At 41.4% G+C, this 15,846-nt stretch overlaps 1 protein-coding gene across 3 annotated transcripts in view; it reads left to right on the forward strand.

The window, feature by feature from the left end:
* Positions 1–15,846, forward strand: part of LOC128448952 (intermembrane lipid transfer protein VPS13B) — a 325,941-nt gene that overhangs the window by 272,099 nt on the left and 37,996 nt on the right. For all 3 annotated transcript variants that reach the window (XM_053431840.1, XM_053431841.1, XM_053431839.1), the window contains exon 46: positions 4,285–4,446. In XM_053431840.1, the coding sequence (XP_053287815.1) occupies positions 4,285–4,446 (162 nt within the window). The remainder of the gene's footprint in view (positions 1–4,284; positions 4,447–15,846) is intronic.

A 15,846-nucleotide genomic window follows, 5' to 3' on the forward strand; every position in this document is an offset into this window, starting at 1 on the left:
TTTGCACATTTTGAGAATATACTGAAAGACGGCCTTTTGTCCCAGATGGATTATCAGTTAAACAAACTCACAACAAAAGGGATTTTATTTTGAATGGTTTTTGGTTGTATGCCAACAGCAACGCAGGATGGACCTGCCGCTCAGTTTTCAGTAATCTCTGACTAAGAGGCTACACTGTCTCTGTTCTTAGGCGTCTATGCTCCTCGTCATCTCTCAGTTCTCAGTTCTCAGATCTCTGTTCTCAGCTCTCAGCTCTCAGCACTGCCTCTAGTAGCCAGGATATTTGTGTGTGAAGTGATGCCCATAAAAACACGGTAAAACTTGAGTGGTTACACCTGTCAAGATTTCATCTGGCCCTTGTCCTCCACCCACTTGTCTACTATACAGGCACAAGCACACACACTGGCCTCTCTGCATTTGTATGCCCTATCATTGCGGCTCAGCTCAGCTGTAGCTTTGCTGACTCATATATTGGCCTCTGGAGACTTGAGATACTCTCATAGATTTATATGCATGCACACACTCTCTGCCGGGTGAGGGAAATGTTTTTGTGGAAACAGCTGTGGTGTTTCACCTGTGAAAAGTCAAATCAAACAAGCTGTGTAGAATATTGTACTATAAAATTATTGTTCTGGCTAGCGGATTAATACTTTTGTTTCCCTTTAATGGTACTGACTCATCAAATGCAGTTAACCGACCGTATTGGATGGTGGGTTATTCTTGACCCTTAGCTCCATCATTGCATAATTTAGCACAATTGAGTGAATACTCCCTATTGCTGCTGATTAATTCAGCCATAAATAAGACTTTAGGGCGTCTGTGGTGTTGTCATTAAAGCACATACTGCAGCTTTACTAACGTGTTAGACATGTTATGCATTCAAGGTGGTTGGCTTTACCCAAAATACCAAGTATAATGAGTTAGGTTAAAAGTGGTTATACACTCTTAGCCAAAGCTTTTGAATCCACAGGGTCTTGAAACCCAAAATAGAGGTATATAATGGTCACACATACAAACACGCACATAATACCATTATACACATGTAAACGACACAGTTAACTCTCAAACAGACACTGAAAGCCTGATGGGTGGATTAACATGTTGATTGGAGTCAGATTGACGTGAAATGCAGCAGCTTTGTCACTTATTCAGAACCTTTCATCTAGCCCCAGCCTTCACCACTATGCTGAACACAAGGGAAAAACAGATCATAATTCTAAGGCAAATGTGCTGCATGTGGGTAAGGTAGTTTTGTAATAAGGGGTAGAGAGAGGGCAAGTACAAACGAATGATTCTTTATGAAATGATTTGCTTCAATATTTGGTCCATCTCGGAGTAACTTGTGAACATTTCAATTATGGGAAATATTGTTTCCCTTTTTGGGGTTTTCACTGAAACTTAACCTTGTATGTGGTGAACCCTGGATGGCTGTGATTAAGCACAAGATGTCTGGTGGTACAGGGATGGTTATGAAGGCCAGTACAATTGAGCTAAATATATATCTTTGATGTGATCAAGGCTCACATTCCAGACCCTCATGCACAAATTGTCCATGCATAGAAAAACTTGATCCTTATTGAAAACGTAATGAGAAATGTTAACAGGCTCTGTGTCCCTCTGGAACAGAAGGATGTATCCCAACATGTGTAATTGTTTCAGTGATTTTCATGTTTCCTGGTGTCATGGCTGGCAGACATGCATGATGTGATGTGGCCTGCAGGGTCAGCATTCAGCCGTGGAAAATAATCCTCTCTAACCACACAACTGAAGCCTCACAGCCCAGGCATGGTCATACCAGACCACCACAACCAGACCAGCTGGAGCACTTTCAGTTTAATAGCAATAAATAGGAGTAAAAGACACTTCTTGCTGTATGGTTTTAATTTACTCGCATAATCTGTTATAACACATAGCTTTAGGCACAGTAACATTAACTGCTTTTGTATCCATGACAACATTACTGTCACCCTTCTCTTTGTCATAAATACTCATAATGGCTCAAAGTGACAATGTATATTCCATCTTTTATAATAATCAGGATGCTGCCAAGCCACCAGGCTCACCACCTCCTCACCTCAATGTGCTGTTTGGTCATATAAATATATATTATACATTTCATAGTTCATAGGTTTTGATAAAAGAAGAAATAATATTGTTTAGTATTTTATTTATTTGGTTCTCTTTGCACTCGATAGCCCCATATGGGCACAACCGCAGACCCCTTTAACCTCAGGGCCCAGGCCTCCATTTTCACTTCTCAGTCCCCAGCCCCACTTTCGATCTTTGCTCCCCCCCAGCTCCTAACCCCAGGGAAGTGGCTTTGGTGGAAAGCCACATAAAAGCCCAGTAGTATTTAAACACTCGGCTTCTCACACAGTGTTCACAGGCGAAAATGTCCCTCCTCTTATTTTTTCCCCTGTTCTTCCCATGTTTGAATAGTTCTCCGTTTCCCTTTGTAATAGCATAGAAGTGATAGAGAGATTGTTTTCCTGGTTATAGCAGATGTGAGAACCAGGGTCATCTGTATATGAATATATAGGGGATTTAAGACCTGATTAGTGTGTCATTCTGTCCCTTTTACAGGTTTCACAATTGGCTCCATGGTGTCTTGTTTCATGTGACTTTGTCTTGAGTGGGTGTCGTTATTTTCAATCTGTTTTATAGACATTTTACTGTACGTTGTCTTGTCTAAATGTTTGCCACTCTGCCATGAATACCTGGGCTAGACTAAACTAAAGCCACAGTATCTGGATGGATTACTCCTTGAATGACTGTGTCTAATGATGAAGCTGTCCTCTTCTGCTCTTTAACAAGGACTATGTGTTATATTCAAATTAAATATAATATATTAATATTGGTCCATTTAAAGTCCCTGTATAAACATGGAGTGATTATGATTACTGCAGGGAGCTTTCCTGAGGTGTGTATCATGTTGCCTCATAAATCAGAATAGAAAGATGATACCATCAAAGAGTGGGCTTAGCAATGGCATCTTAAGATGGAAGCAGGAAGTTTGGAAATCGCAGTGTTGAATTCAGAAGGGAGCATAGATAGTGTTCCACTATAAAACTTTGAATGTTTTTTAACCAAGTATCGCAGCTGTCCCATCTATATTTTCCTTTCTACCTCCCTCTCACACATACATCTATCCTCACATTTTTAATGGTGTAAACTATCCCATCAGTTTTCAATAGCATCAACAACCCCAGGACCCTGAACGTGCTTGGCAGTCAAACTATGAGATTTTACTGCCAGCCTCTTTTAACCATCAACCCCCCTGCCATTTAAAAGTATACAGCAGACCGGGATCCCTCTTTGTTGGGATAGTTGAGTGGTTATTGAGAAGCTGTCTGAACCTCAGTCATGTGTGTCAAGAGTCAGGGAGAGGTGTGCAGGAACAATCCCATCAGGACCCTAGAGCATTTGGAAGGAGCCCAAGTGAAACTTTAACATGCACTTGCATCACTCTCTCATATCCAACTCACATTCACACTATGTGCTGTTTCTATATTCTGTATTTGAAATCCTGTATGTCAGAGAGTTGACACACACCCTCTCCCTGTTAAACCAGTGTTTTCAGTAGTAGGCCAAATGAGCTCTTCTCTCTTGAATGCAAAGTGACGTGAATGGACAGCGTCCCTGAACAACTTGCATGCCTTGAGTTTTCTGTGAGGCTTTCTCATTGACCCGTTGCTGGAGTTGGGCCAGACTCCACCATACTGTTTTCCTCTAACAGGCCACAATATACTGATGACTCTTAGTAACAGGAGTGCACTCGTTGTTGCCCACTTTTTTTCAATGCACAGAGGTAATGATAGGAAAAAGTAACTGAAATCTCTGAGTCTGCTTAACATTCTCAATAACCAACGTATAGATGCTCAAAGAGGGAGGTGAAAAAGTTTGCTTTGGCCTCGAAGCACAGTGTAAGCTGCTCCAGCCTGGATGACTGTTGCTCTGTTATTTGATTCCCTCCCCTGCTGAGGTTGTATTACTCCAGCAGATGATATCACTCATCTCATTTCTCTATTGGCTGACTGCTTCACTACCAATACTACAATAACATTTTTAATGTTAAAAAGACCTACATTATTGACACCTGAATATGTGCTCATACACAGACTAGAAATATACTGCTCATTATACACCCAGCACAAACATAAACACCTGGAAGTATGTACGTACTTTTCTAGTCACAAGCTTTGCTCACGTCATGTTCTTCTTTGTCCTCCTCTTCATCCACCCGTACCCTCCACCTAACCCCTCAACCCCACTGTTATCCTTCAGAATGGGAACCCGGAGGCTGAGGATCTGGTCTACAGCCACTATGTGATCTGTAACGACACCCATGAAACACTGCGTTTTGGTCAGGTGGACACAGATGAGAACGTGCTACTCGCCAATCTACACAGCCACCAGTACAGCTGGAGATCCCATAAGTCCCCTCAGGTAGTACACTCTCAAACAAACACACACACAGACTACATAACCCATTGCAAGGGAAATATCTGATAATTCTCATTCGTCTTATTGGTGCTTTCATTCAGACAATTATGCATGCCAAAATACACACAACTTTATGCACTCATCTATAGTATAAGCACAAAGAGATGAATGCCCCTAAATATACTGTATGTACATAAAGCACACACACGCATATATATGTACACATATATATGTGAGGGTTTTATGTACATACAGTATACACACCTACATATAGACCTACAGAGTAGTGTGTTAACATGGTTAAACAAGATTATAACAATATACACATAGACTCATATGGAACCCACTTAAACGTACACACACTCATTCTGTACCATGTTGTCTGAATACACATGCATTGCTTGCATGGGCACTCTACCAATATGTAGAGACTGACTTACTCACAGAAATCCACACTCATTTACTTAAGCTTACAAAATCTATCTAAGTGTTCACAACAGTACATACTCACACCAGACACACCATCATCAGTGTGCAGTCACAATCTTTGTGCTTCTATTAGCACTCTCAGACTGTGCCCTGACAGCACTGTTAAAGAAGATTGATTATATTTAACCCTTTGTGGTTTTGAGGTTGAATGGAGGGTGGGCTGGCGATGTGTGTTTGGTGTGCACATGTTTCAGGACCCCCATGTGTTCTGTGAAGAGTGAGATAGTCAAGCTTGAGAAAAGACATGGCCATAATTGCTCACAGTAAGTCAGTAAGTCAAATTGTATTAATCATCGACCGTGGTTAATCTGTGCTCTTACCTCGCTCTCACTTACATGCACACACACACTCACACTCACACTTGGATGCTCCAAGTCTGGCATATCGGCATAGCAAGTACCACATCTCATTTTAGCAGTGAGTCAAAATGACCTCTGTATTTTTGGGAATGTTTTTGAAGAATATTGTCTGAACAGGCCAAATATCATCATAGATAGGAATGTGATTTCAAGATGGTTCTGTCGTATATTATTGCATTATGTGTTTGTGGTATATGAAATATGTGTTCTCAAGAAGACCATTATTTGTGAAACAGGTTGAATAAGAAAAAGTGCAGCTTTGCCAAAAACTTGATGATAAAATGCCTGCCAATGTGTCTGCCTCAGCAAATTGTAGCACACACTCCTGATTACATTTCAGGGTTATAAAAATAGTGACACTGATAAGAGAAAGGGTTGTATTTCTTTAATGGTTACTTGGTCCTACAAGTGTGTTTTTGTAGCTATTACAAATCAGTTTCTAGGCAGAGTCATAAACGGTTGTGCTGTTTTGCTAATGTCACATGATGGCTTTGAGTGTCTAAAACAACTCTGATCATCATGGGCCGTCATTTCCCATTCCCCTACCCCCAACCCCTCCAACTCTTCAGGCAGCCTTTCCTTTTTGAATCTCGAAGCCCGTTCCCTACTTCAACCACAAGACCTTCTTCTTAAGCCCTGACCTCTTGCTTATTTGTCAATTATATTGCCAACCTCACAACCTTCCCTGCACTTAAGTTTTTCCATTTGTAATGTTATTGTATATTTGCATTTTTTTTTTTACCAACGCTGGGAACTTATAAAAAAAAATAACATATCCTACAATTCAGTCCCCTCCTAACCTCCCACATATCCAAACATTGTCCTATTATCTCAGTTTTTCCACCACCATTGAGAATTATGTGCTCAATTTTCAATTGGGTCTTGATTTGAATACCTTTGTCTCCAAAACGTGGAGTCACATTACTGGGTTTGAACATCTCAACTCTGTGGAGAAAGACTTGTCAGCTGACTGCTCTGTCCTCACATTGGTGCAGTCAGCAGACCTGAGCTTTCAACCATTTTCAAGTTGTCTGAATCAAGTCATCCAAGTCTTTTTGCCTTTTATCTTTTCACATATCTTCACCCTATCCTCACTCCCCCAACTGTAATCCCTCCAAGTACATCAGTAAACACCCTTTCAGCTTGGGATCCACAATGTAATTAGCTCAATTGTATTAGGGATATGCTAATGCTATTAATTTTGCTGTAATTTTTTTTTTGCCTCGCACTAGGGACCCATTAGGCCAAAACTCACTTAAAGCCACACAATCTCCACCAGCACTAGTGAACGACTAATAAACACAAAAACAGAAACTCAAAATACAAAAAAATGTCATTACAGCAATTGATTTTTCTGTGATAAAAGAACATAATATAGAATAGACCAATATGTCATTCAGGGTGATTCTTTCTTGCAGGTCACAATAAGGTTTAATGAAACACGCATGTACTTCTCTAGTGTCATTACTGACGAGCATAGTGGCAACTGTTTAGAAAAGAAGAGTAGATGTGAAATTGTGCGTTTTCCAAAAGAAAGCGTCCAACAAAAAGATTTTGCCTAGTTTGCAGAGACACACATGCACAAACAACCAATTTCAGGTTTGTTCCAGCTGTAAACAGGCGCCAAACTGGATGAGATACAAGAATAATTGCATTTTAATTAACTTGACTATCTTAAGCATAGTTTCACAAGACCACATTCCGACAGAGACAATGTTATACAGGCTAGTTTTACAGTCAGCAAGCTGATAGTTAAGAAGCTGAAACCTCATTTAGAAGCAGATTTTGTGAAGGAACCTTGTTGCTACTGAGCAGCTGCAGCATCGGACAAACCAAATTGTGTATTTTGTACAAAATCTGTGCATTTTTCTACTCTGCAAAACAAAAGACTGCTACAACATCTGAATATGCTGGTGATGTTGCAAAACTCCTTTAGGCATTTTTCAAGAGGATTAAGAACAACTAAACAGAATAAACTTAGCATATATATTTAGCTGTTTAATTTGGAACCAGCAAGAATGCTCAAAGCTACAGTAACAATCTCCTTCTGCTTGAATTTAATAAACTCTATGTTGGCCCTTAAGTCTCCATCCCTTTTTTGGACAAAAGTTGGAAAACCAGCTGCCACTACACTCATCATCATCACTACCATCAGACATCAGTTCCTGCATCGCATTACAGAGTTTAGTGTGATATGTGATGAGTAATCTGGTATAGCCCTCAAAGGATAGTATACAAATTGAAATGGCCCTTGGTAGAAAAAAGGTCCCCACCCCTGCCCCAAGGACAAAGTTTAGAAAACAGAATTGTGTAACATTCCCTTGACCTTGGCTCAGTGCAGGTCTCTCTTAATTCCTGATGCCTTACCAGCATTAGTTTGATGAGATCAGTAGACATGGACAATCTCTGGCCTCAACACAGTTTTGGGGTCTCACTTGGACACTTGTGCCTTGCTTTTATGACTCTCCAACAACAGCACGCAACTTCCCAGCACTGTCATGGTCTCTTACTCAATCCCCTCCTGTGTTCACGAAAAATTCTGGCTGAGCTCATTATTCCTTGTCTGGCTTGTCCTGTCACTGGCCTCCACCTGCGTATCTTGTTCTGTGTTGGACTCTGGCTAGAAGGTGACTTTGTCCTCCTAATCTCCATTACACCCAATTTAAGTTCAGTCTATGCATCTGAGATTGTAGCCTTGGACCCTGAAGCCTTGCTCCACATAGGGTGTAATCTTGTATTTAGCCACCCCAGTTCCTGCTCTGGATTTATACAGTTGTCTTTGTGAACCTTTTACCCTCCTCACAGTTACACTCCCTTGATCCTATCACCGTAGCCCTCTTAAATGCAAAACCACCATGAGTACCATCGCTCTGGTTAGTATTAATCTCTATCTTTCTCTCTCAGACACACACACATACACACGCACACAAATAAATACAAATGAATACTGAAGAACACACTCCCCACCTATGCTATAAATGGCCAATCTCTGGAGGCCTGGGGCCTGTCAAGAGGCCAAGCCATTATCCTGTCCTCATGGCTCTGGTGAGATGTGTGTGTCCCACTTGGCCTGTCCTCTGGAAACACACATACTCACACACACTCCCACACATACACAGCCACAGGTACTAATTTGCAGTTGTAAGAAGGAGTAGAGATAAGGAAATAATGCACAGGGAAATGCAAGCAAGTCACACAAAGTTGTCAGGGTAGATACTGTACCTGTAATATCATGCTCTTAAAGTGATAATTCACTGAACATTTTTAATTCACTCATTATCTACTCACAAGACACTCTAGGAGGCTCAGGGGTAAACAGTGATTCAGTCAAGGTGACCCCTTCTTCAGACGTAATAAAACAACAGAAAAAAACACAACAAGCCTTACATCTTGTATTTAGCCTAAAAGTACACTACAGGAAGTGGCGATGCTAGCAGATGTAGCCACAAGAAGTCTGAAGTAGGGGTCCCATTTACCTCAATTGTATTAGATTCGGCTGTAACACTGTTTACCCTTGAGACTCCAGAAGTGTTCTGTGGACTCAAACACTTCCCCACCCCCCATCAGCATAGTGGTGAGTAGATAATGAGGGAATTTACATTTTTCGGTGAATTATCCCTTTAACACTGGGCTTAGTAGACTCTTCAGCCAAAAATGTGTCTGCTGCTATCTTTCTGTTCCTCCCACCATTTCCATTTCTCTCTGTTCATGATGCACAAACAGTCCATAAAGGGAGTATAGATGGGTAGATATGCCAATCATGTTTTATTGTCATACAGTAAATCCTTTAATCCCCCCTTAATCTCCCTTTGCCTGCCCATAGACTTGCAGAGAAAGTGTTCGTGTAGAGAGAAGGACCTTCCTTTATGAACAGGCCTGCTGTTGTTTCAGCTTGAACCAAAACAGGGAGGCTTATTTAACATCCTGCATCTCCTGTGTGTACTTTTGTATGTCCATGTGCAAAATAGGACAGTTTAATTTGTGTGATACTGAGCAGTCTAACCAGTGTACACTTCCCGTAGTGTTGACATACCTCAGAATATCTGTCACTTCTCTCAGAAGAACACTCGAGCGGATTGTTTTTCAGTGAAAAGGGAACCTTGGCTTAGGTCACACTCTCTCTCACTGCTCCTCTGTTTCTACCCGTTTCCCTTCCCCGGTCTCCACCATCTTGTTTCTGCTTACAATTATGACCTAAAATGCATTGAAAGGGTTGATTGAGGCAGTCCTGTCATTAGAGCCCACTGTCATCTTACCATAAGTGCCAAGCCAGACCGACATATACACACATGATAAAATGTTTCCCTGGGCCTGGAATCTGTCAGGCCTCTCACTCTCATTTTTCTCTCTTGAGCACAGCATGCCTTCACACCCCAGCGTTTACCAGCCAAGGTGAAGAAGTTTATCAAAACACAAAATCTTCTATAGAAGGGAGCAATACACAAAAATATATAGGTTGATTATTCGTTTTTTAATATATCAGGATGATCATGTCTAAAACTACACTCTCTCTAGGTTATAGTTACAGTTCATGACTATCTCTAAAACACACGCTGTCCTCACCCTGCTCTTTTTCAGGGCTCTGGTGTGTGGCATGCGTTGTTGAAATATCTGGCTGCTCCGTATAGGATGCAGCCTGGCTGATGGAAATCCCTGTGGTTAGTGTGGTTAGCAGGGAGAGGGGTTTAAAAAGCCCCCTGGATTTGGGAAGAACATTTTAAGTGCCTACAAGGAATATGCACAATTTGAATGAATTATAATTTACTCAGACAGCAGGCATCTTCAGTAGAGCCCTCCCTCTGGGGTGGGGGGGGTGTGTGTGGGTGGGTGGGGGATTGGCTGGGGGGTTGGCTGGGTGTGTTTGTGTGTGGTATTGGGCCATTAGTATCTGTGTGTCAGTGTTATGTTGGTGTTTGCGTGGGTGGTTTCCAGGGGTAATGTGCTGTAGATAGCAGCCCAGGACTATTAGTTTGCGGTAAGATTGGGCGAGTTGTTGGAAGCACGTATGACAGGGAAGTATTTGGTAGTGTATGGAGCATATGAGAGAGGAGAGTGAGAGAACACTTTTAGATCAATGTACTGGCTGATCTTATTTATATATGTAAGTTAATGTGTGAGCAACACAGCATATTATTTTTATCTTCCGTTGCCTTCCGTTGCCATAGGTGCTTTGCTATATCCATCTAATACAACCTGAAACCCGGTTCAACTTTTACAGCTTATTATAAAAAATCAGAAAAATAAGGAAATCAAGTACTTCGTTCCTAAAATATATAGCTTTTTTTTCAAGTAGGATTTCATATTTCTCTATCCTGACCCATTGTTTAATAAAGACTGCCCTCAGGTTAAGTGGCTGGTTTGGGCTGATCCATGATTGTTGCTTTAACTGCACTAGCTTAGGCTGACCCTCTGGGGGGGATATTACTTTCAGTCAGGTTAACTCACATACTGACTGATCAGAGGGAGAATATGAAGCCAGTGAAAGGGACTTCTGTCTTTCCAGTTGTTTATCTTCTGAGCTGGATTAGGTCTAGAAGGCAGACATGTACTTAAAGGTATTACCTTAGGATAAAAAAAGGAAGAAAGTTGTTGAAGTATTATCAGGTAAAGGTTAAATGGTAAATGGTTTTGTATTTATATAGTGCTTTTCTAGTCTTGATGACCACTCAAAGCGCTTTACAGTACAGTTTTACATTCACCCATTCACACACACATTCATACAGTGCATCTATTCGCAGCACTTTGTTGTTCTATGGGGGGCCATTCAGGGTTCAGCATCTTGCCCAAGTACACTTCGGCATGCAGATGGGTCAGACTGGGGATCGAACTGCCGACCTTCAGGTTGGAGGACGACCACTCCACCCCTCAGCCACAGCCGCCCCATTAAACATTGGCTTTAACCTTTACATTTTGATCATGGTTTTTATGTGAGCTCACATTCATGTGGAGGAACATGAACTACTGATGAATGTAAATGGCCAACTGAGTCATTATTAATAGCTCATCAGAGTGTGACAGTACAGTCATTCATCCTGTGTCGTCACACTCTATCTACGCACTGAAACAACCATGATTTACCATGATTATTAAGGCAAATCCTCCGTCAAAAAAATGCTAGATAAATCGGCTGAATGATCCAAAATTAAGTTGCATCATGTTCTGGTTATTTTAACATTTTGTGTATATGGCAACGAAAAACTAATTGTGTGTGAATCAATGTATCAGAAGCTAAGTCAGTCCTTAGAGAGGGGATCATAATTGTCTCAGTTTCCTTGGCAAGATAACTAAAAAAACATGGTTTGCAGCTTTATTTGGCTATGCACAATTCACATTCCAGGTCCAGGAATAACAACCTTATATAAAATTGCTCATGATCCACAATATCTTCATATTCTCATCCTCTTACTCACTGGTAAGACTCACATGCTTTATTATCTAGATCAGGGGTGGGAAAACGTTTTGACTCGCGGGCCACCATGGGTTCTAAAATTTGACAAAGGGGCCGGGCCAGGAACAGATGGATGGAGTGTTTTTGTGAACTAATATAAATGACATGGAAAGACCATTACATGAAAGGATTTGGCCTTTAACAAGTAGCAAAGCATTTATTTGCAAGGTAATTTAACAAAACCCCCCTTCGCAGTTTGTCGGTGAATTAGCAGCCAACATCTGAGCTGTAGCCACCCGTTCTTGCGTTGACTGCTTGCTAGCGTAGTTAGCATGCTTCGTAGCAAAGTGACGGCTGATGTTGTACTCCTTGAAAACTGCGACAGTTTCTCGGCATATCAGGCATACAGCCTTCGATTGGACTTCAGTGAAAAAGTATTTTGTTGTCCACTCCATGTTAACACTCGGCACTCATTGTCCACTTTTCGTTTCCTTGAAGGTCATTTTACAGAAGGGCTTACAGGGCAAAGCGAAAAAGTGAAGGGAGATCATGTGCCCTTTTGAGCCCTATCCACCACACTCCCGGTCAAATTTTATTTAGCTGACGCTTTTATCTAAAGCGACTTACAATAAGTTAATTCAACACCGAGGGTACAAACCCAGAACAACAAGAAGCAAGAAAGTACAATTTCCTCAAAAATGAAGTAAAACTACAAAGTGCTAAAAGTAGGTGCCATTTAAGTGCTACAAATTGTTAGTTTAAAAAAAAAATAAATAAAAAAAAAAAAGATAAAAACGTATATGTCCCGCGGGCCGTACTTTGCCCATGTCTGATCTAGATGATAACTCAGAAATCACTGATGGGAACATTTACCCTATAAGGCTGAAGAAACCAGAGTGCTAATGCTAATTCAACGCACCTACTTGCTTTTGAGACATATAGAGAAAAAAAACAATAACCTTAGGTTTTTCGAAATCACTTTATACCTCTTCCTTAAAACTCAGGTGATACACTCTGTTTTCCTATTAAATATCTTGAAATATCAACCTCAGTGGCCAACTCCATGCGATAGAAATAAGTTGCTCCAATAAATGTGAAATTAACTAACCAAACCAAAGTGTTTCCAAACTGCTGACTCGAATGCGGCTGGGCTGTCTGCAATCTTAGGGTTATTATCCATCTTGAGCTAATTAAACAAGCCTAACTTTTTCTGCAGGTATGATCTCTCGATCATGACTGGACCATTTTAATCACATTATGCATGCAGTCGGAAGACTGTAAATTAAGTGTAATCTGAAAAACAGCCCACCTTAACTTTAAGTAGAAGTGTTATTATGTTGATCGCACGTTACATTTGAATTAATGAGAGATCAACAGGTTGCATCTGCAGCAGTGGCAGCAGGTTTGAGTATCGTTTCGCTCTTGTTACAGCCTTATCTCTAAAATACACATGGAAACTTGCTCAGAGTTGCCAAATGTCATTTAAAGGTTTTCTAGAGCATTTAGAAGAATATCCTCTGTTCTGATGAGACCAAAACTAAATTCTTTGGGCTGAACACCAGGTATTGGTCAAAACTAGGGATGCACCGATATGGAAATTCTTGGCCGATACCGATACCGATATTTAAAATAACAATCTGGCCGATAGCCGATACCGATATTTGTTTATTTTCTTTTTGTTGTTATTCATTCACCCTTTTGTGCCAGAAAAATAATTAAATCATTATTTAAAAGCACTACTTAAAAAATGTTCAGCCCTTCATCACTCTTATCTTTTAATGAGCACAAATTGAATCAGATTTATGAAACAATCTTTGATTTAACTAAACTTTATTTAACAGAAACATATTATGCCCATTTTACCGCAAGTTGAAATGGTTCCTTGGGATCTTAATAAGAATCTTATTCGTCCCAAACACATGCACAGTCAGGCAAAGGCACACTCATGCAGGTAGGGAAATTTAATCTCTGCTTTTGACCCATCTGGTGCAGTACACACAGAGCAGTGAGCAGCCATGTACGGCGCTCGGGGAGCAGATGTTGGGGGAGTAAGGTGCCTTGCTCAGGGGCACTAGACAGGGTAGGGAGACTCTTGGATTTTTGGACAGATCAATCCAGGTTCGTCTTTTGTTGTCTCTCCGTGGAGTCGAACCAGAGACGAACCAGAGACCTTCTCTGCCCATAGTCCAAGTTTCTGCCACTGTAACATATTTTGGTCAAAATACCACAAGGATAATTTAAAACAGCACCTTTTTACCCTGTCTAAAACAGCCCTGTTAAAGTAGCATTATAGAGAACGCTCTTCTCATTGATTTACGGTAGCAGTATTGCCCGTTTATTAGATGTGTTACGGCTTCTGTGTGTATGACGTATGTTGTCAATTCCCTTGTTACCTGTGCAGGAGACGGATGAATAGAGCCGGTGCACATGAGAATAAAGTACTTAAACAGACGCTACGTTCATACTTTTTACGCCAAGTTACACTGCGTGAGTCAACATAACTTAACAAGCCCTCCTCAGTTTTACCTGTTTTTATTGTCGGGCAGAAATCACATCGCGTCAACACCCACCGTGGCCCTTCGCGATGCTTGTTTTAATTAAACAGTCGGATTCCCCTGGTCCGCACCAGTTCTCAGTCAGCTGCTAGGCGCCAGCCGAGGCGCACTGCAGGGTGCCCCCCCCCCCCGCGCGAACAGAGGGTTCCCCCAGCGGTCGCCTTAGCTGAGGTGATCCGTGAGAAGGGCCCGACACACGTCCAGAGTGGCCGCCGCTGACCGCGTACCCGGTCCCCTCCAACAGCCTGCCTTCCGTGCCGGCGATGGACACCGCCCCGCTGTCCAAGAGAAAGAAAGCCCCCGCACCAGCGACGCCGTGAGGTGCCACCGGATGAGGACCTCCCGGTGCCGCACATTGAGCCTCCAGCGGCGCGGAGAGGAGGGCGACGGAGCGACTGCTCCCCCAGCCGCGGCACGTGCCCAGCGGTTTTACAACAAATATGAACATCGGCCAATGATATCGGTGAAAGTCAAGTTTATTACCGATAAGCCGATATCAGTAAACGAGGCAAATATCGGCCGCTACCGATGTTCGGCCGATAAATCGGTGCATCCCTAGTTAAAACTTAAATGACATTTCTACAGTAAACCATGATGCTGGCTAGATTCAGCAGATAAACAGAAACTACCCAAATCCACATGTGAAAAGTATCCCTGTGTTATTTGTATACAGTGTCTTGGCTTCTTCAAAGAATGACAAAAGTTATTTTGACCATGGAGAACAATGAGATTTCCTCAAAAAGGATTGATCCTATTTATATGATCTGACATCTTTAGAAGGTGGTTCTACAGTCCTATCATTTAACATTTCTTTATATAAGGTATAGTCATTGGTAATTTCATGGTTGTGCAATATTTAAATCAGCTTCCTAGGCCACAGTCCTGATAGTTTAACGCTAAAGTTTCTTTGATCGTCCCTATGGAATAAGGCTAAACATTTCGTAAACTATATCAACTATCTCAATCAAAGGACTCAGATGCCTCATCAGCCAGACTCTTTATCTAATTTCCTGTACCCCATTCCTCCAACTCTTCAAGAAATTGGACTTCCCTTTAGTTAGTATTTGTTCTTAATAAATATCCGAAATACTTTTTTTCTGTGCTTAGAAAGCAAGCTTGATTGGTGATTAATAGGGTATGTCCCAAGTTCTTAGCCTTGTTTGTCACACTTTGTTTTTCATACAAAAGTAAATGTTTCAACAACATTATAAAAATGTGCCAGTCATTTCTGAAATCGGTGACTCTTGAATATTCTCGGAACCCATGTGATGGAAATTCATCTTGAGATTAGAAATAATGAAATTCTCAGACTGGAGTTGCCATTGAGTCTTTATAATAGTAGGCTCTGCAGAGTTTACACAACAAGCAAGGGTGATCAGAATGAAACAACTGGCCACAGGTTCACAAAAGCCAGAACTTATACAAAGAGGCGTTTCACAAGACAATATGAAAAAAAGAAGACATGCCAGAACTAATACAAAGAGGTGCTTCATAAAACGTAATAAGAAAAAAAGATATGAAATCCTCCTCTGTGTCTATCTGCTGTGTCCGTCCGCTGTAGCGAACTCCCTATTTGCCAAGGTCACAGGAGTGAGACACCTAGTCAGGGAGT

Source organism: Pleuronectes platessa, chromosome 10, assembly GCF_947347685.1.
Source record: "Pleuronectes platessa chromosome 10, fPlePla1.1, whole genome shotgun sequence".
NCBI lineage: Eukaryota > Metazoa > Chordata > Actinopteri > Pleuronectiformes > Pleuronectidae > Pleuronectes > Pleuronectes platessa.